Below are 21304 nucleotides of genomic sequence, written 5' to 3' on the forward strand. Positions count from 1 at the left end.
AAGCAGAACTAATCACACTGTGACAAACCCATCGCAGGTATTTTCTGATTGTGTCTCTCGGCCGTTGTGAGCCTCTGACACGCCTGTTTGCTCATCTACTCATCACATCCTCAGCGGTTTACACACTGAGCCTCAGCTAATATTGATGCTCTCCATGTGAAACTGCTGATGAAAAATAAAAAAAGCTTTTCTTTTTTTCGGTGTTGTTGTTGCATCTGCTCAGGCGCTGGGAGAGACCACTGAGGGGCAGCAGAATTACACGCCAGCGCTTCTTGTTTGTTTCCCCTAAATGTATCTCAGTGCTCAGACTCTATTAATCCTGCTGTCTTATGAGTGACCTCGAGGGATGCTGAGTGAGTGTGTGTGTGTGTGTGTGTGTGTGTGTGTGTGTGTTGTTGAGTGAAAAATTCTGTTTAAACCAAACTGAAAAACACAGCAGAACTGTCCTGTTATGGGATAAGAGTAGAGAAAGGAAATGTGATGCTGCCAAGTTGAGATAAATATCATCAGAGGAAATAATATTATAAGGAAATAAAAATACAGCAAAACACTGAAAACAAGTAATATAACAATTCAGTTTATTTTATTTATTTTTCCAGACAGACACATCAATTTCTGGACCACAGTAGAGGATGGAAACCTTTCACAGACATTTTTTTGTCAATATTATTATTTGAAAATACAAATATAAAATTAGACTTTCCACATTTGATATGTGAGAGACCCCCATCCATTATTATTATTGTTATTATTATCATCATCATTTTTTTTTTTTTTAGTATACTTTACAACAGGGCTTAAGCAAGCCATTATGATAACCTGAAAGATGCTTTCAGATGTCAGTCAAGTCTGTCTGTCTCTCGCCATAAAAAGTCGGTGAACATAAAAAAACAGGGGCAAGTGTTAGGAATGGGCAGACAGCAGTGAAGAGAGCTCTGTGCTCAGCCTGCAGAGACATGGAAGCACAGCAGAGCCTCACACTGCCGTCCATGCAGTCTGACGAGCGTCCAGGCTTCCTCTAGGCCGCGCAGTCTGCGCCAAACTCCGTACCACGCCAGGGGTGAACTCTCGTGTTGTGGAGCGAGCTAATATCAGGATGAATTGGCGATTATGAGCCTGGGTGTGTCTGCAGTGTGAGGGGTATACAGCTGAGGTCTCCAGTCTAATTCTGATCAAATGAGCGCAGAAATTGTAAATATATATATATATATTTATATATATTGCAAGTGTATGTGTAGACTGTAATCAGTAATGGGCATGGGTGAGATGGCAATGGTTTGGACTGAGAGGGGAAATTCACCCTAAGACACGACGACACAGTTGAACTTGTGTTATTTCTGTCACCTTGAAGGGTTCAGTGTGAACATGAACACTTCTCTGTTCTGTCAGAAACCCACACTATACATGGTGTTGTTGGTGGAGAGTCACTTTGCGGACCGGGAGACTAACTTTGTGGTCACCCTGACAGTATCCAGTATCTCTCAGAGATAAGGGCACATTGTCTGGTTTGAAAACCATTAGCACCACTATGAATGAGCCTCTTTTTTCCCCCCTCGGGTATAAATACTCAGTAACATTCAATGGGCCGTCAAAGTCTGATTCATTAGAGATGGAGTCGAGTCTCTAACAGTCCTCGTCTGACGTCCCAGCTTTCAGGGAGACAGTTGTTCATATTCATAATGAAAGACAGATGTGAGTCCAAGACGACAGAAATCTCAGAAGTGTGTGTGTGTGTTAGTGTGTTTGTGTGTGTGGTTTCAGGGCGGGATCCCCCTCCCCTCCACACACACACAAAGGATGATGGGATAAATTGTTTGGCCATTGCCTAGCACTTGCCTCGAGATTCAAGTTTAAATGGATACGGTAGTACACTACAAATGTCAACACCTTCCAGGTTGACTCTTTTTTGATTATTGTTTTCTTTTTTTTCTTAAACCACGACCCTCCCCTCTCCCCAAATGGATTCGCTAGTCTACTAAGATGTGTAACATTCATCAGCTGTAAACTGCTGTCAGTTTGAGATTAAAAGGAAAATTACAGCAACAGAGCCATGCTACCTTAAAGTCCAAGCTACAGGATCACAAAACACACAAGAGGCCTTTTTTAAAATATGACTGGATGGGGGGAAAAATCGGCCAATTCAAGTTTGGTTTTCTTTTCCAGTCAAATATTTTTGATTACAGTCCAACTACAGACACTATGTGCTGCTACGGAGAAAACACACAGAGTAACGTGGTTTTTACTTTTGCTCCGGTTTTTGGTTTTCAGATGAAACGGATCTTAATGAACTTCTTGCACTGGTTAGAATTTAAAATTTAAGGGACAATGGACGAACACTTTCTATTATTATTAAACTTTAACTACTACTCATTAATTATTGATTGCTATTAATATATTTTATATTGTATACCATGTGTAATTAAGGAGAAGATAAACATTAATACTTGGAACATCTTTTTTGATTAAAGCAGTTTTCCTTTGTTTTTCTGTAGTTTTTGGGCAAACACTGTATTTTCTTTTATCATTTTACGATAAAGTTGAACATTATTTGAATTGTTAAAATCAATAACGCAGCGACACACATACTTGCTTCTTTTCAGTGGAGCAATTTGTCTATTAATGTCATTGATTACTGTACATACTGTATGTAACCTGACAGTCAATATTAGATGAGGAGAATGAACAGACATTAATCTTATTTATTAATGTAATGTGTGTAGCATTCAATTTAAAACCGCATGAGGTGAATAAAATAACTGATATAAAAGCTAAATTATGTTTAATTGAAATTGTACTCGACTGGAGTGTGCACACAGCTTGAGCTCTGGGAGCGAATTGGCTTTATAATTGGTTTGTTTATGCCTGAAACACAGAGGCTTGTGTAAATCTAACAGGTCTGAAATATGGACATCCTCTGACACGGTGTTTCTGAGGAAATGTCAAGCATTTAAATTTGAGTTTTAATATTTTCTTTTCTGCTCCAATTTGGCTTGGCAGTGACTCACAGCTTCGGGGCCCTGGTCCACAGTCGGGACGGGAATTTAACCAGCAATTAATCAGCCCTGATACACACCCCGTCCTTTAGCACCTGCTCCTTTAGAGGGGTTCTGTTTAATGGAGTCATTTCTTATTTTTACACCAATGCCTCATCTAAAGTCAATATGTGAGAACGACAGAAACTAGCTCCCAGAGATTAAAATAATTAAAATAATAGAAGTTTTGAGAGAAATAAGAACCAAAACGATATTATGTAAAAATAACTATGCCCGAGGCATCTGGGTAATTTCCGTAATGAAGTAAAAGTTAAAAGATAGTGTAGAGCAGGTCAGTGAAACAGCACTGAGGCTGATATCATGACTGTTGGTGTGATTCTTATAACATATATGAAATATGCTTTGTTTTGAAATCTTTCCCCAAGATTATAGCCTGTGTCCAAGAATCAAAAGTTAAGGTTTTGCATATCTAGCGTTAGCATTTAAGGTAGTATGGCACACCCCCTTTTAAAACATTCAAGGGTGGGGATCCAAATAATGCCTTGTGTACAATTCCATCTTACAGCAACGGCTTCTCTATTTGTCCATCCATGAGAGCTTTGGTTAGCTGAAACCATGTGAGCGTGGCAAAAAACCAAACCAAAAGAAAAAATAACATACAGGGAATAAATTACAATGAACCTCTATCAAAATAAATGTCTGCAAATCTCAGAATAACATGATCATTTAGAGAAAGGTCTATCTTGACTGGTCCTAAATCCACTAATCACTACAAGTATTATATTAATGAGTCCTATATAACATCTACGTTTGTAATTACAGGAGATAGAAAAAGAGCGCGAGAGGGAGAGAGGGGTAAATGTGAGAGAAAGGAGAGGTAGAGCAAAGGGAGAACAACAAAGAGCACTACACTGGTATCAAAGACAGCACTCTGTTTACAAGTTAACTGTGAGCTCTTCACACACTAATGAAATACATGGATGATCAACAAAAGAGAGCAGGATCTCTGAGGATGGTGAATGGAAAGAGAGAAAGCAATGGATGCACAGTACATTTTAATAGTATATTACAATTATTCATATATAAACCACAAAGTATCAATAAAACTCTGATTAAACTTGAAATCAGCAAAGAAGCATCTTTCTTTTTTTTTTTATAGTTTTGTATTTCTTATTTTCTTTTACATTTGAACATTACAAGTTTTTTTTTTTAAATCTTTACTCTTTATATTATTATTACTTGATCACACCTCCATATCTTTTTTTGTTTTTTTTAAACTTTAGTAAGTATCCAGCATATTTCTTTACCTGGTTGTTTTGAAATCAAAAAAGAAATGAGACAAGTGGGTAGAAATGAAAACAACAAACACGTCTGCAGCAGGTAAAGTTATTTTTTCAGAGTACACACCATTCGTTCCGTTCAATGACGCTGAAAACCGGACCGGAGCATATTACTACTAAATCAGCAGAAATCATTAGCCACGCGTTCTGTGTAAAAGCTGGTGCAGCGGCAGAGAGCGAATAATTCAGTGTCATCTATCGACCCTGTATAAATATCTTCAGATGATGCATGGGTCTAATATATATAGAAAGAAATGTACACTGCAACATATCAGTTACTATTTCCCAAGCTGTTAACTCACCTCAGAACTTAACTTGAAGCGTTTTTGTCGAGTCGAGAATTAATTTAACCCCAAAAATCCTTCATACTATCCCAAAGCACAGGGCCGCTTTTTCTTTTCGTTAAAAAGCCAACATATACATGTGCAAATAGGAAAATGGCCTGTACTTCACTACTCACAGTGCAATGATTACTCACTTTATTACCGTTCAGTGTTTTCATCTGTCTCGCCACATATATAGAATAAATTAAACCTGCCAATGATTCCACGATAGAACTCACGAAGGCTGAGGTATGGTATCAAAATGTTTACTTTCCTAATTCTTTCCAAAAAAAAAAAAAAGGAACCGATTCAGCAATCACATCGAGGCTCTCGCACAGAGCCCAGGATATTGGGTTCCGGAAAAATCAAATAAAACGCGTGAATCAGGAACGAGCAGGATGAAACAAACAATAACATACGACCAACAAGTTCCTCGCAGGAGTATAAAAGTGTCGGGATGCGCAGAGCACTGGAAAATGCCTGGTTCAAGTTCTAATCATCACATCTAAGTACAGTGTGCTTTGGATTTAATCGTCTTTTTTTTTTTCTTCTTCTCTCTCTCTCTCTCTCTCTCTCTTTGAAATGATACTGATATCCTGACAGTTCGACAAAAACATCAGGCTCTTGTCTTTTTTTTTTCTTATTTATTTCTTAAAACCGTGTTAACTCTCAACTCGCCGTGTGTAAATTTGCTGGTATGACACTTTGTAAAATTATTCAGCTTCAGTATTTACAGAGCAGGTGTGTGTGTCTGTTTGTCTCGTGGGGTCGTGACGCCGCCGTCTTTCCAGCAGGAACAAAACTAAACAAAACGTATAATAGTAACTGTTTACAGCTTTGTCTTCTATTCACACGCTATAACATGTTCTTTTTGACACACCATCACAAAAATATGCTATTCTCTCACTGAGTTGGTTATATGCAGTGACTGGAATAATATGTACAGCTACATTTCTTTTTCTCAAGTTTGAATTCACAATGTAGTTATATGAAATTTGTTATAGCATATATATATATTTCTAAACAACAAAAACAACACTTATAAAAAAGGACCATAAAAATATTGGAGTCCTCTTTGTATTGCCCAAAAATAGGTAATTATGGTTAACAATGAGACATCACAAGAAATAAAACAGCTACTAAGATTTATTACTTAGATACCTTCTTTAAAGTTTCCTTAAAATTGATTTTTTTTTTTTCTCCACGTCTTTCCCCAAGCTTCTTTTTTTGCGGGAAGACTGAAAGGAACATCCCATCGTTTTTCCTTTTACACTGACCCATACAAAGATGAAGACATGACTTGCAGATATTCTTGGCTATGACCCCCCCCCGCCCACCGCCCACCGCCCGCACTTCAAACAAAAATCCATTTACACAAAGATACCAGGAGATCAAATAAAATGACACAAATCAAGGTCGAACTAAAATGACTCTCTAAAAACTAATCAAAAAACAGAACGCTAGAACAGAGGAAGGAAACAGGTGAATGAGATTGACGTGAAACATCACACCAAACCAGGTTGTAAAGTTATAGGAGGTTTGGATTATAGTACAGCAGTTGTTATTTTTCTGAGATGACTAACGTTTTTCTTTTCTTCTTCGTATGGTTTCCCACCGTCGATCTTTTCGCCTGGGTGACAGCGTAGTGCTTGAAGTTGGATTAGCGTCACCTGCACACAAAGCCAATTAGAAACTTCGTCCTGTCTTTCCTGGGCCACCAGATATACTCTGCTGGACGACAGAGAGAAAACAGCAACAGCAACAGAATTAGGAACAGCTCGTTGACATTAGTTTCATTCTTATCAGAAGAAAACTCTGTAGGATTCGCTGAGACATTTAACAACAGAAATCTGTGGACATTAATACGACTTGTGCATGACACAAAGAAGTTTTCTTAAATGGCAGCAGGTGAAAACTTGGCTAAAGGCACCATATACAGTATGTTCACATTTTGAAAAGTCTACACTTCTTTAGTTAGGCCGCTTGTTACTGTAGTGATCGTGTTCATACATGTTCTGCTACTGTGGAGTCTTACAAAAGCTGTGGTGCTTAGCTGGAAATAATACAATAAGCAGACATGTGCACAAATGAATTCAACACATATAACACATAGATGCTACAATAAATAGCTGGAAGCAGACAAAAAGCTGGAGACCACCTGAACTGGGTTTTTATAGATGATGGTGGTTCTGTTATTCATGAGGGACAATGTTAGGAGACATTTAACATCACTGACTTATCAGTAAAACCTATTTTTATATTTTTTATTCTACAGGTGATCGATTACTGTCTTAGGAACCAAAAGAGCAGATGCCAAAAACAGTATAAACGGGTATGTAACATAACATAAACCACTCTAAGTGCAGGTGAAGCATGTGTAGGTATATATATATATATATATATATATATACATATATATATATATATATATACATATATCAATAGATAGACGACATGACCGCTTCCCAAAAAAGAAGCCAAAATCTCCTGACTGCCACCTGGTGGCTGGCTGCAGTATAGGTCCTAAACCCCACCTCCTCCATGTGGAGGGGACATGGACCAAATTAAAAAGTCAAATAAATGCTTTTATAATTTAATGGGGTTCCTAATGTTTGTTTAAGTTTCCACTATGTTAATTAGTTATTTGATGCTATAAAAACTGAATCAAATATTGTGATTGACAGCTAAGACTGGCTCGTGATTGGTCGAGCAAATGTATCTGCCGAACTTTGTTACCCAGTCGTTACCGTGCAGACTCTTTCTCCAAGTACGCTGCTGATATTTGGGCTTGGAAGTGGAGACGCGTCGTCCATCTTTACAGTCTATGGTGTTTGCGATGTAAACATTTCCGAACGTTAACAAGAAACGAGAATTAAATACTGCAGAGCTGGTCGTACGCGTGCGAGTGTGACAAACTTCAACAAAGAGCCTCATAAGATTTAAATTCTTGCGATTAATGATCCTTTCTACTTTCTTTTTATTTCCTCTTGTGTTGAGGGAACAAACAGATCAGAGGCCTCTTGATTTGTGAAGAGATAAACCTTCAGTCACACTCCCACTTTACCACCAGCTCTGTCGTTCTGAGGGAGGCGAGTAAACAATGAATAATGGGATGAACACACATTAGAGAGGGAAAGAGGAGAGAAATGCACAGTAAATAAAATGCAATACCTCTGATGAGATGGCAACCGGCCACCTGTTCAATGGTATCCATTTGTAAAAGCTGTTGCAATCAACGGGCCCTAAAAGTGTACAGTTAGTGCTTTTGTCAGTATGCATTTCAAGGAGAGAAAAGTGAGTATCACATCAACTTTGATTTATTTTTTACAGCTAGCAACCTTTAGATTCAGCTGGATCATGTTGAGCAACAGAGCAGGAGAGCAGTTTCATCTCTATATATACGTATTATTACACAGGTTCGGGGGAAACAGCGCCCGCAGCGATACACACACTTCTATTCATGACAACGTAGTTCTCAGGTTACAAAATCCTCAGTGGGAAAATAGTTAAAAGAAGAAATATGTGAAGGAGGAGATAACAATACACGCAATCCCCATTCATGAATGTGACTGAAGCGTGCAAGATCATAAAGACCTCTAACACTGATGGCTCTGCAGAAACTCTTTAAATTCACATACATCAGTAGAAAGAGACTTCAACCGCCTCCATCACCTCACTCTACTAACTGCTCTACAGTCGTCTTGTATAAGAGGTTCATCAGATGTTGCCTACAGGGATTAACGGGAGCATGAGGTTGAGGGACAGATCACGCGAGGTCGTGGCATATGAGGATGTTCACGTGTATTCACTTCAGCAGCATCCTCGGTGAAGAAATGAATCAGAAGGCGCATTTTAGTTCTGAATCATTTTCTGTTTTAATGTTCTGAACCGAGAGATCATCTCGCCAAAGGGCCAGGAGGTCAGAGGACTCGCCGCGTCGGCCTCTCTGCTTTGCTGCACTCCGAAGGGGGCGCAGGCACATTTTAAATTCTGCGAGAGAATCTCAAAAGCTGTCCTTAAGTATGAGGGCTAAATACATTATATGCCTCTGTTTCATTAATTAGATTTAAGGTAAAAAGGGCCTTTTTGAAACGTGCTGCATGAAAAGACTTGTTCCTACATTTTCCAAATCAGCAGTAAACCGAGGTTAGAAACTGTTGCAACAAATGGGAAATAATGGAAACAAATCGCCTCATTTCCATCTGTAAACTATCTGCTGCTAAATCTGCTTTGAAAATGAGCCAGGCTGCTCTTTCATAACAAATATTTTGCTTCCTACACTGAGACCAACAGATTATGGCAGATAACCAGTGGACCTAAAACAATTAATAAGGGAGGCTTTGCTTGGGAAGCAAAAGAAAAAAAACTATAAAATGTATTTTTTCTGTTAAGCTGCTGGTTTGTTTGTTTGTCATAAATCAATTACACATACTTACTAGATTTAAGGTGATCTATGTCGCCTTCTCATGCGCTTTATTTCTTTTGCTCCCAGTGACATTATCACACGTTCATTTCATCTTCGCTAAACTGTTACAATTTCTCCCACTGAATCACGGTACTGTGAAAAAAATCGTATATATCTCCCTTAAAAAAGATGCACAAAACTTTGTGGCACAGCTACGATGACAGATGCAAATTCACATAAAAGCACAACAAAAGCCATTCAACACGATAAACATGACAAGTAAACTTAAAGAATTCAACATGTAAGTTATTTGTAATTCTAATTCAAGTAAGTGACGTGGACGCTTTCGGTGCTTCCTTCCTAACATGCCTCAAGAAACCTCACCGTGAATCAAAGAGCTCGGCCCTGCTGCAGCTTTCTAGGAGCCACGGACTTCAATTGTAAATTAATTATGCAGCACGAGCTAACTAAGAAAAATGGTTTGATTAAGTCTTACTTTGGGGAGTGTGAGCCTTCATTAATAATACAAGGTTCTAAACATGTTTGAATGTGTGGATCACTGGCTAAGTCAGGCTTATTTATTTGACTGTATCGAGATGCTATCGTTTGAATGTCTTGGTTCTACTGGATGAAGTCGGTTCGTAGACACCTCACTCAGCTATACTTACAATTTCTGATAGATATAAGATAGATAGAATAGATCACGATGCAGATCTGTTACCGATAGATTAGAAACATTTTAAATGGATAGGTACACTGTATCAACTTTGGATAACAATGGTGTCACTGAGATGAGATGGAGAAGGGGCCTCGCAACTTCTTTACCTAATCCTATGGTAGGAAATGCATTCTGGGAAAGGAATAGGGGGCAGCCATATTTAATTCTGTAGCTTCATTAGCTGTGTCCTAAATCAAGGGCCTCCTCCTTTTGACGACGCGGGCGACACGACCCATGAAGGATTGTGCTCCTTGTGGCCACGAAGAACGCATAGGGCGAACCGAAATCGGAGAGTCTGGTCTAGAGGATTTTCATGATTGCCCTCTCGAGCTCGTCCCGACCTTATTGTTGTCTTATAGCAACAGAACTGGAGGTGCACATGATAAGAACGTTTTTAGTGCTTTCGTTTTATTAAATGTGCACCATTTGCAGTTCCATTGAGCTGAAGCAGGATACTTGAGCATCAGTCGCCTGTCAGCAGCTTTAACGCTTTGAAAAGACGTTTGTCACCGAAGCGCAATGAATCCTGGGATAGGTTGGGCCTTCGTTTCTCAGGGATGGAAGGACGCGTCAGTCCGCTGCATCCCGAGGATACTTTGAAATGAGACAGTGTACTCATGCCGCTGCGACTCAATCGGTCTTCATATGCAACCTCCGAAGGATGCAGCCCCTGAATTGAGACGCAGCTGTTATCTAAGTGGTAGAAAGTGGGTAAACGTCCTCCTCAGAATCACTGTTATCAGTTCCGATGGTTTTACTGGCTTTAAGATGATCTCCCTTAAACACTGTGGTTTACAGTAACAGATGTGCCAGTGTCTTTGTCAGGAACAAGAGGAGGGATTCTGAACAGGTTGCTGCTCATCCAACAAAAGCCAGACATCTGCAGACTGAGGACACCTCTTTCCTACCGTCTCCTCCGCCAGCCCAGCTAGTCTTACACATGAGTTGACATGGCAACCGGCAGCTAACTGATCAGCAGGAGGAAAAGTGCAGCAGCGCCCGGCTGAGCGACTGAACCTGAGCAAGGACAGTGGGAGAGACGAAACCTGCTTATAAGCTTTGTCCTGGTGACAGATCAAACTCAAACTCTGGGACAGCTGGGGTTTCTAAAAATAACGGAAATTTGTTCTGGGAAGGTGACCCAGGGTCTGAAGTGAGGTCATACGTGCAACTGCTGAGGGGAATAAAGATTTGCATTTGACACAGATAACTTTGAGAGCCAGGCCTGGGTTTACCCTGGTGTACAAAATGCTTTCAGGACCTCCAGTGACAGTCAGAAGAAATGAACCACACTGAGGCTGTAATAAATGGTTGCTTTGGATTTAGGATGCTGGCGGTTATATTAATAAATTCAGCGGCAGAAGAATTAGTTAACTCTTCTCTTTATGATAAATATCTAGTTTACAGAATCACAGGGAGTGTGCATTGGCTTAGTGTCTAATTTTAGTGCTGGTATTCTGACACTGAGGCGGCAACTGAGCTCAAAGGTGCAGTCAGTTGAACGTCAGCGTACTCACTGTGATGCTGGGGCCAAACCCAGAGCCAGGCTGAGGGCTAGCAGCACTGATGTAGTTGCCCACAGCTGAGTCCTGGCTGCCAGGTCCGTACAGGTCGGCCACAGGCCCTGGGCTGTTAGCACCAGGAAAACCTCCGGGCCTTGACGGGTTGGCGCCTGCATACAAACACAACAGGGAGCGGAGCAGCTCAGAAACACACAACAACCATCAGCACAGTTCTTATGACTCAAATTGACTTGTTTTTAAATCAAAAGAACACATCACTGGATTCACATTTTGCCTCTAAGGACTTAAAAGTTTGAATTTCAGGTTAAAGTTACGAATTCAATTTCCTTTAGAATGGTTTAAATTTATTCAAACAAAGCTAAGGGTGAATCCAGTATGATATTCCGCATATACTCTACATGCTGTGTGTTTTATGCACAGGAGTAACATTCACTTTGTATAATCATGCACAACACAAAACAAGCACATTGCTAGAAATACTCTAACCATGCTAAGAATCTAGTAAGGTTGCACTGAAATGTTGCCATGCATAATGTGAAGGAGTTCTTGTAAAACAACATTGTCTGTTCAATAAGAGGAGCAACTTATTACTGAGTTTGGATTTCACTTGAGCATGTTGAACCCAGACATCTGAATCACGTCACGCTACTTTCTGCTTCCCTGTACGACCTGATTCAGAGACACCAGTCAGGATCTTTCTAAATATTCCCGACACTTCCAGCCGTGCGTTTCAGCTCGTTCAGTCGGCTGAAGTAACGTTGACATAAAGCAAAAGAGGTGACTGAGACGAGAGGAGGAGGCATAAGGGGGGAGATAAAAAAGCCTGACCCGAGTTCATCCGCAGACCCAAACTCAGGGGGGGATAAAAAAGAAATACTGTACATGACTTACCACCTTTGCCCTGTGAGTAAGAGAAACTCTGACTAATAAAATGCCTTTTGAAAATCCAGATGCCTACTAAAGGCCAATAACGCCGGCAATACGGGAAGAAAAAAACTGTCGGGGAGAAAGAAAAATGCAATGATCTCTTAACAGCAATCTCCTCCGCTGTCAGCATCGCATAACCCTCCATTTCACCCTTATTCACAGACGGACTGTAAAAAAAAACTGTACAGCTGCATTAAAAAGAAAAATGTTGCAACCACAGAAAATGCTCGATCTTGTGTGTGTATGTGCTCATGAACCCTGTGATGCCTGAGAGGAAGACTGTGTAGGACGAGATACAGAAACACAGTCGAAAGAGAACATCCTCGAGTGTTGATGCCGATGCAGTAAACAAAGTGTATCACCGTAAACGTGTTTAACATGTGACTGTTCAATTTATCAAGGCAGTATTACACAGGGTAAGTCTCGTAGAGGCTCCTGAAAAACATACTGTAGATATATCCATGTGTAGCACTTGAGTAAACAGAAGTCCTCTCACTAAACACACATCTGGAGGAGGTGACACTGCTGTTCAACTGTAAGGAGTTTAAACAGTGAGCAGCTACCTCTCTTATCTCTCCTGCACAGACCCCAGTGGGCTGGACTATTATATAATTAAGGATCTTTGTAGTTGAAACGGGAATCCTTGCATCCTGTGACTGGTGATTTTTATTAACAAGTGGCTAAACTGTGAAACTGCTTTTTTACATTTTGGTTTTGGGGTTGCACATCCATCTATCTGTCTACCTACCTATCCATCTACCTATCCACCCATCTATCTGTCTACCTACCTATCCACCCATCTATCTGTCTACCTACCTATCCATCTACCTATCCACCCATCTATCTTTCTACCTTCCTATCCATCTACCTATCTACCATCTATATTTCTACCTACATATCCACCTATCCATCTTTCTACCTACTTATTCATCCATCTATCCACCCATCTATCTGCCTACCTCCGTATCCATCTGTCCATGCATCTATCTTTTTACCTACCTACTTACTTACCTACTTACTTACTTACTTACTTACTTACCTACCTACCTACCTACCTACCTACCTACCTATCCATCTACCTTTCTACCTACTTATCCATCTATCCACCCATCTATATTTCTATGTATTTCTACGTATTTCTACTTATCCATCCAACAATCCTCCTACCTACCAATCGGACTATCTATCTACCTATCTACCCATCTATCTTTATACCTACCTATCTATCCATCCATCCATCCATCCATCCATCCATGTGTGTGTATTAACGTATTGTTACGAAAAAATTGTGCGCTACATTGCCTGACTCCCTGTTTCTCCCTGTTGATCCACTGTTCACAATGCATCTGCTCAATGAGATTTGCCGTCAAACTGCACTCGGACACTATCCTATTCTTCCTGTCCTGTCAAACTAGTCACTTACTTACAATACAAATAATAAATATGCAAATCTGTGATGATTGTTTTATTTAGTTTTTTTGATGAGCACAATGGAACAATTTTTTAAATATATTCAATGATGTGAGGCTTTGCTCAAAGCTGTAGAGCTAACAGTAAATAAAGAAATGACTTAAATGTGCACCTAACAGAATCAGTAATTGTGCATGGATGTTGGACATATAATTGCCCCTGTGTAAATAGCGGCCCCATGCTTTATGGCCCCTGATTTAAAAAAATCCTAGATCCACAACTGCAATTACGGTTGAGTCTGGCTTCAAATATAAAGTGTAGTCCACAAACAACAAGAACAGAATCAGACTGTGTTGACTCACTCAGGATTTGAACGTGTCCTCTCAGGCGAGACAAACCTGTGCTCTACCATCCAAACGCAACTCAAAACAAAAAAGCAGCCATGCGTCACCTGAGCGACTTACTCTTTATCATAAAAAAAAATTACACAACAATCATAGGCAGTGTGCTGCTGATAAAAAGATACAGGGCTGATCTGACTCGTGTCACAGAATCATTTCGACTCTAATGTCAGCTATAATGTGTTATAAATCACCACGCTACACACCACGTCTCAAAATCAACAGAGACAATGGCGTTTTCTGTGTGTGTGTGTGTGTGTGTATTTACTGTGATGTCATTTGTGATTCTTCCCCCCCTGCCATGCAGCTGTGTATGAAATAAAAACCTTCACACTCCACTTAACAGATCTACAGGAAGCAAAGAGCATCATGAAGTGCTTTATGTTTGTCGTGCTACCACACTTACACAACCGTTACAGCAAAGATAATAAAGCAGCGGGCCTGCTCCAGACCTGCAGAAGATCAGCTGTATGTGTGTGTTATTTATATAGTCTGCCTTTGTGTTTCTCTGCTGTTTGCTGCGCTTAAGAGAGTCTGGGGGCAATTCCAACATTTCCCTGGTGCCGCTGGCAAAACACTTTAACCGAGGGAGAATTGGCCCCACACTTACCCTCTTATTATTTGTCCAAATTTTGTTTTATAATGTGCCATCATTGTGAAGTATAGATGGAGGCTGTGGTAGGATTCATGCCCGGCAGGTCCACACGAGTCTCACACATGAACCTTACTGCTCTCATCTTAAAAAGACCTAGTGGTACTTCATGTCAGTACTAATGTGATCGTGTAAGGATCAAAATAACTACATGCTAACACTGTAGTATGTTAAAAATCAGGAGAGTACTTTCTGCTCTCAAAGATAAATAGCATAAATTTACAATTGTTTTAATGCACTACATACTGTTAAGTTATCAAAATGCCAGCGTGAAGCATATTTTCCTTGTCGGTGGAATCTCAACCTTGGCTTTTGAAAGCTGTGATTACATAAGGAGCATCAGAAAAAGCACAGGAGATGAAGATGTGCTTGTGTTGTAGAGTAATGGCTGTAATATGCAACAAAAAAAAAAGAGTTGTCTGCTAAGTGTTGAACATTGTGCAGCATTTCTACTCATTTCACACTCTAATAATGCCTGCAATCATTTCTACACTTAAAATACTTTGAGCTCTCACTTCACTCACTCTCACACGTACTCGCTGCTCAAACATCCACATGAACCTGAGCTCTGACAGCGAGGCCACTGTAAACTCCAGTATCATCAGTGGTTATTTTGTTCACATGCAAATGAAGGTTTACATTCTGTATTGTGTGTGTCTGTCCCCTATGTGCAAGCAGGGGCTGAAACGTAACTTCACAAAGAAACAGAAAGTTCTACTTCAAAAAAAAAAAATTTGAAAGAAGGAGGAGAAACATGCAATTCTATTTTCTCAGCAAGACGGTTTCATAGGGTTTTTTTTTCAAGGGGGGGGGGGGGGGTGTTTTCCTTAACAAAAGCAAGAGAGAATAAAAAAAAAAAGATTTCTGCATGGAATAATGTCATGAATCAAACTGAAAAAAACTCCAAAACGTGGATGAGATAGATGCGCATATACAAACCTGGGTTCTTAAACTGATCCGGGCTGTGTAGGTGCTGGAGGGGGGAGTTGCAGGCGGAGGTGGCATGCTCACTGTGCAGCATCTGAGCCGCTTGGGGCCCCAGGGAGCCATAGTCAGCAAAGGAGCAGGGCCCCCCCCTCTGGTCACTGGGCGTAGAGTAAAACCCATAATCGGGGAGGCCTGGGAGATACAGTATAGGGTGGGGAGGGGGGGAGGGGAGGGATGGTACTCCATCATTGTGGAAATCAAACTTTTTTTCATCCTCAAAAACTCAACGTCCAGATTGTTCAGCACAGCCTCAGCGGTGCTTTACACCGTTGTCAAAGTTACATCCTTAGTGTTTTGTCTGCTTTAATTGGCCCTCCCTCCCCAGCAGCTCCGGCCATGTGGCCAGGCCCCCCTGGCATATGGTCTGTGTTTGAACGCTCAGCTGTGTGGTATACACTAGCCCTACCATTATTGATACACATTATCTCTCCCTGAAAGCCCACATTTAAAACCTACTCAGAAGAAGACAGTTAAATATACAGAAATATCAAATATACAGTGCGGCCCCCTATGTTTTCTTATAATCATTAAAACAAGACTAAAGCATCATTGAAACACAGGTCAATACATCTGTCATTTTGAACTTTTAACTCACAAATACCTAAATTAAGTTTTTGTCATTTAAATAAAAAGAAACACAAGCAAACCAATCAATAATTCCTTTTAAGCCTTTTTTGACTAAAAGAGAAAGACGGGTTTGTTTGTTTTTAAGTGAAGGAGATACAGACACATTCATGTTTATTGATGACGAGCATTCTGAAATCTGAGCACGTCTCCGACTGGCATCTTCGAAAAATTCTCCCTTTGACACAGATGGTGGATTATCAACAGTTTAGAAAATGTCACTCGGCAATAAGTTGTGCTGACATTTATTGCTTGTCCTTTTAATCTGAGACAAGCTGCTCATATAAAGAGTGCAATTAAAGGAAACGGCTCCTTCTCACACCTCTTTGATAACAGCGTTAATCTGCGCAGGAGGGACTGAGATTGGTGACACCGACATTTCCACGCTGGGTTTCCCCTGCTGTGTGTTTGTGTGCGTGTGTGTTTTTTTTGGGTCCTGGAGCGGATAGCCATTCAAAGCCACTTCACCTCTACCCATTCAGAGTGAGACAGTCCACTTCTGCCAAATGGAATGTAAGCACCAGCCATGTTTCTCCCCGCCAATGCTTTTTAGCACTCTGATCTCACCACTTGTGGGCTGTCTGCCCACTCATCAAATTATAGGCTCCAAATATGGCAGGCTTCCCACGTACGTCACATAATGCCTGACACATTGAACAAAGCTCAAGAAGCAATCATTCCATTTACTTCACTTAGACAAATGTCACTGAAAATCGATTGGCCTTGCTAATGAGGAAAACTGGATCAATGGAATAATTATAATGGTGGGAAAACATTTGACAATAGCACAAACCATGTTACTGGAAATTCACAAGGAAGCCACTCGAAATATATCACAAATTTAGAACGATGTAAAAAGTGACAGGCGTTACTGTCTATTGGAGTGATTCGACATATTTCACTTTCATAGAATAAAACTGAGACATAAAAACAATGTCATCATTGTTATCTTGACAAATGGGTAGTTTTAAAGGGGTTTGATGACGTGCACAAGTGTCTGATTTGCATGCTGCAGACTGATGTCAATTATCATTACTATAATTATTAACTGGACCAACCCCACCAAATGAAATGTGGGTATTATATGGGTTCAATCCAAATAGTGTCAGCAGCTGATGACAATAGTGGGTGCAGCTTTGAAATTGGGGACAGAGACAATATTTCCATTTGAGATAAGGCTGTTAACAAGTGAACCGCATTAAACTGAGCAGATGCTGTGTTGTAAAACACATTAGAACTTTTAAAGGGCCTCTCTGCTCGGCTGGAACCTGCGACTTTTATGCCCTAACTTTACGACGTAACTGACCGCCCACGACATGGAGATCGCAAAGAATGTAAACATGGGAAAGCTAACGATAAACTTTCTTCAAAACAAGACAGTCACTACTCAGACAACTCTACTGTGAATGGAAAGTAAGAAGCAAAAAAGCAATAAAAAAAACTGAAAACGACAGAAAATGGAGTTGTTCAGTTTGGAATCACATGTAAAATACCACCCCATAAATATTAAAACAAGCTCACTAGAGTTTGTGTGGTTTCTTGTTGCACGACTGTGAAGCTAAACTTCTGACGGCTGAAATGTCACAGAAACCTGATTCCAAAATAAGTCAGTAGCAACAAGGTTAGGATTTAGACGCTGCGTGCTGTCGCATTGTCTGCAGGTGTGGCCGGCTGAAAAGTGGCCGAGTTTAGACAGAGGCAGCTGGACAGGAGTGTGATGCACCCACATATTCTCAAAGCCATATATTTTCATCAGCGGCTATCTGATCTGTTATGCAGGATGAGACTGGGCAGAGTGTGCCCACAGCTGCATTAGTATCACCGATCATATCAGTGCGCCTCAGACCGTCCCACTATTAATATTCACACAATCTATCCAGAACAATGGGCCTTTCTTGGACTCCTTTTTTCCACTGGGCACTAATTGGATGTAATTACTCATCTACAAAACAAATGAGCGTGGTGAGGTTGCCTTGGAGACTAGATCAGGGGACCCAGCAGTGCGAATCGTTCGCAGGGCTTCATTTATACTGATAATTATCTCCCCTACCCCCATCCTCTTTCCCTCCTGCCCTCGGTGACCAAGCCCGGCTGCGAGGCGATGGAGAGGGGAGTGTCTTGCAATCATCTGTTACTGACATCATCGGGGTGGCTCTCTTTAAGTGGATAAATGCCCCGCGCTCGTTCCCACTTTGCCAGGTGACTGCCTTTAAGGAGGAACCACAAACCTTGAAAGTACCGGCGCTCTTTTTCCACACTGGTTGGAAAATAAAACTAATCACGCTGATGATAAAATACAGCGTCACGCTCTCTGGCCGGATGCGACTTTGGTCTGTGAGGAATATTTTCACAAGTTTGCCAGTGATCTGCACCAAGTTTGTGATTATTCTTATTTATATTCACATACCCATGTTTGAGGGCACAATCATTGAGCCAAATGTTAACAAAACAGTAAGCACAAGCATTAAAACCTCAAATGGATTGACAGGTCTCTTAACACTGGGAGTTACTACAAGAATAAAACCTATATTTGTATATTTTTAGGCTGCTAAACTAGTAATGTCTGCAAAAAAAATATTTAAACTGCCCTTTATTGTGAAATCTGATCTTTTAATCTACGAGTGGACTCTGATAAACATGAAGATGCTTGTTGTTTTTCAAACATACAGGGGTTCCTGGGAATTGGGGAATAGAAAAATCTATTATCAAAAGTCATTTTCATTTCTGCATATAGTGATTTTTCATGCACTCGTTCCTCCGTTCCCTCGTGGCGCCAGTGAGATTCCTCGGTGGCCATCAAACCACATCACTCTACAGAAGATGTCAATAAACCTGACATGCTGCTTCCCAAATTAGCTTTGAATTTTAGAGCTACCATAATTAGCTTTTCTATTTTCACCAATGTCATTTAAAAATAGCGTGAAAGAAACTAACAGCTCTTTTGCTGTCTAGTCTTGCTTTCACTTTCCATTTGAAATAATCTTTTCTGAATGAATGGCTGAGTAATTAACAGCACTAGACACCCTTTTCAGAGAGCACAGACATTTCATAAATAATACATATTTAATGTCTTGTCATTTTGTGTTCAGAGAAGCTTGGCTAATGAATTTTAACAGATGATTTCTTCTTGCATTTGCTCACCCATACTCAGACCTATGTTTTTTTTTTTCTTTTTTTTTCACTTTTCATTTTTCCCTTTTCTTGCTTTTTCTTTCCAGCAATGGACAATCTCAACAACGCTACTGATTTATATTTACCTCCAACCTCGGCTGGGATCTGACTGTGGATAGTTTTAAAGAGGAAGATGAAATTCTGAACACTGAATCACGGGTAAAACAATATGCAACAGTGTAGCAAATCGGTGCCCACTAATTCGCTGCAGGGAAGCCCACACAGGCCACACTAAATGATTTTAATGCAGATTTTAACCTGTGTGGGATCTGGTGTGGCCGGGACAGAGAAAGGGCACGCAGTTATCGACAGTCAGCACAGATTATCCTATCGTGAGTAGGCTCGGAGCTGACAGCCCTGCCCTTTTGGCTGAACACATTTATTTTCCCAGACATGTCTGGTCAGGGTTGTGTGGTCTGAAATCTAAGAGTCACTATGACTGAAATGCATCTAATGGTCATTTAGATACAGAGAGAAGAGGGATTATCTTTCACAGCAATGTCTCCTAAAACACTGTTATCTTAATGAATGTCAAAATATCCCTGCATCTTACTCAAATTAATTTATATTTTATATAAATATTATCATATGTATTTAAGTAGGTCTGCAATTTGCAATCTGTATGCTATTACAAATGAAAGGAAATAATGTCTCTTCATAATAAATGTATAATGCAACTGAAACTAAATCCTGTGCTGATCAGAGATTATACAACACATTTAATATTTCATAACTAAATTTACAAGACGCCAAATATACCTCACTCCAGTGAAGCCGTCAGTAAGTTTTCTTTGCAGAGTGTGTTATGTATGCAGCCCCTGGAGGGCAGAGTGGTGATGTCCCTGAAGGCCTGTTCCTGTAACCTTAGAGCATCTGCTACCCACAGCTGTGAGAGCCAACACTTTCGTAGTGGAGGCACAAAGGGACTCTTTGCCCTCCCCGATGTGTCACATCTTTCCCTGGGCCTTAGACAAAAAAAAAAAACAAGCAGGATGGGCTTGGCATGTCTGCTCATGTTATTTTGCACAAAATACATGTAGAGCGCTTCTGGCCTCAGAGCTGAGCTTTGCAGATTAGCATCTGGGACAAATGGACCTGAGCTCGCAAAGAGCCAGAATGATTAAGCTCAGTGCACGCAGCCAATCCTGCTCTCCTCTCGGGCACTGCTGAAGATCACAGAGCTTGTTGGGAGGGAATTGATAATGATCTTAATTTGGAAATGTCTGTCACGTGTGCTCCCATCTTTTCATTGGTGAAGAAAAAAAAAAAATAGGTGGGGGAAGAAGATGAGTAAAAGAGAGAATGAAACAAAGAAGAACAACTAACTGAGGGTTAGCGAAGGCCAGCAAGAGTCCCAATAAAACTGGACCTGGACACGTCTGCAATTTATACTCCAATTTCAGCACAACACTGAACACAGCCAACTCTATTTCAGCTTCGAACACCTGAGTCATGTCGGGCATACTGTACACCGCAAACTCCCAGACCTCTAAAAGCAAGCTGTGTGCACATTGCAGGTAAAGTCAAGATCTGAGACTGACATTTGAGTTTGGCAGAAAGCTCAGAGGAAAACAGTCCTCCGGCGCAGACTGGGACCAGGACTGTCAGAACCATCTGCATCACCCGAGTATTTCTCTGTCCTCTGACGACGCTACAGCAAAGAAGATTTCACATACGACTACTTTAAAACAAAACCAAAGAGCACTCTTTTAAAAAAAACGAGTAAATCATTGACCTTCTCTTGCTATTTCAGTAGCTGGACATCCATTAAATGAGATTAGAATTTAAATGTCTAACGTTAGCATTCGGTTCACGAATAACCAACCTGTG

General features: G+C 40.5%; 1 protein-coding gene across 9 annotated transcripts in view; it reads right to left on the reverse strand.

The window, feature by feature from the left end:
* Positions 1-556: 556 nt before the first annotated feature.
* LOC117774988 (RNA-binding protein Musashi homolog 2) overlaps positions 557-21304 on the reverse strand; it is a 251138-nt gene continuing 230390 nt past the window's right edge. For 3 of the 9 annotated variants that reach the window (XM_034607760.1, XM_034607759.1, XM_034607756.1), the window contains 4 exons: positions 15632-15811; positions 11297-11451; positions 7828-7898; positions 557-6384 (listed from right to left, as the gene is read on the reverse strand). In XM_034607760.1, coding sequence (XP_034463651.1) covers positions 7857-7898; positions 11297-11451; positions 15632-15811 — 377 coding nt within the window. In that variant the 3' untranslated portion in view covers positions 557-6384; positions 7828-7856. Of the gene's footprint in view, positions 6388-7827; positions 7899-11296; positions 11452-15631; positions 15812-21304 lie in introns of all 9 variants that reach the window. The other 6 variants (XM_034607764.1, XM_034607763.1, XM_034607762.1 and 3 more) reach the window with 4 other exon arrangements.

This window comes from Hippoglossus hippoglossus, chromosome 14 (assembly GCF_009819705.1).
Source record: "Hippoglossus hippoglossus isolate fHipHip1 chromosome 14, fHipHip1.pri, whole genome shotgun sequence".
NCBI lineage: Eukaryota > Metazoa > Chordata > Actinopteri > Pleuronectiformes > Pleuronectidae > Hippoglossus > Hippoglossus hippoglossus.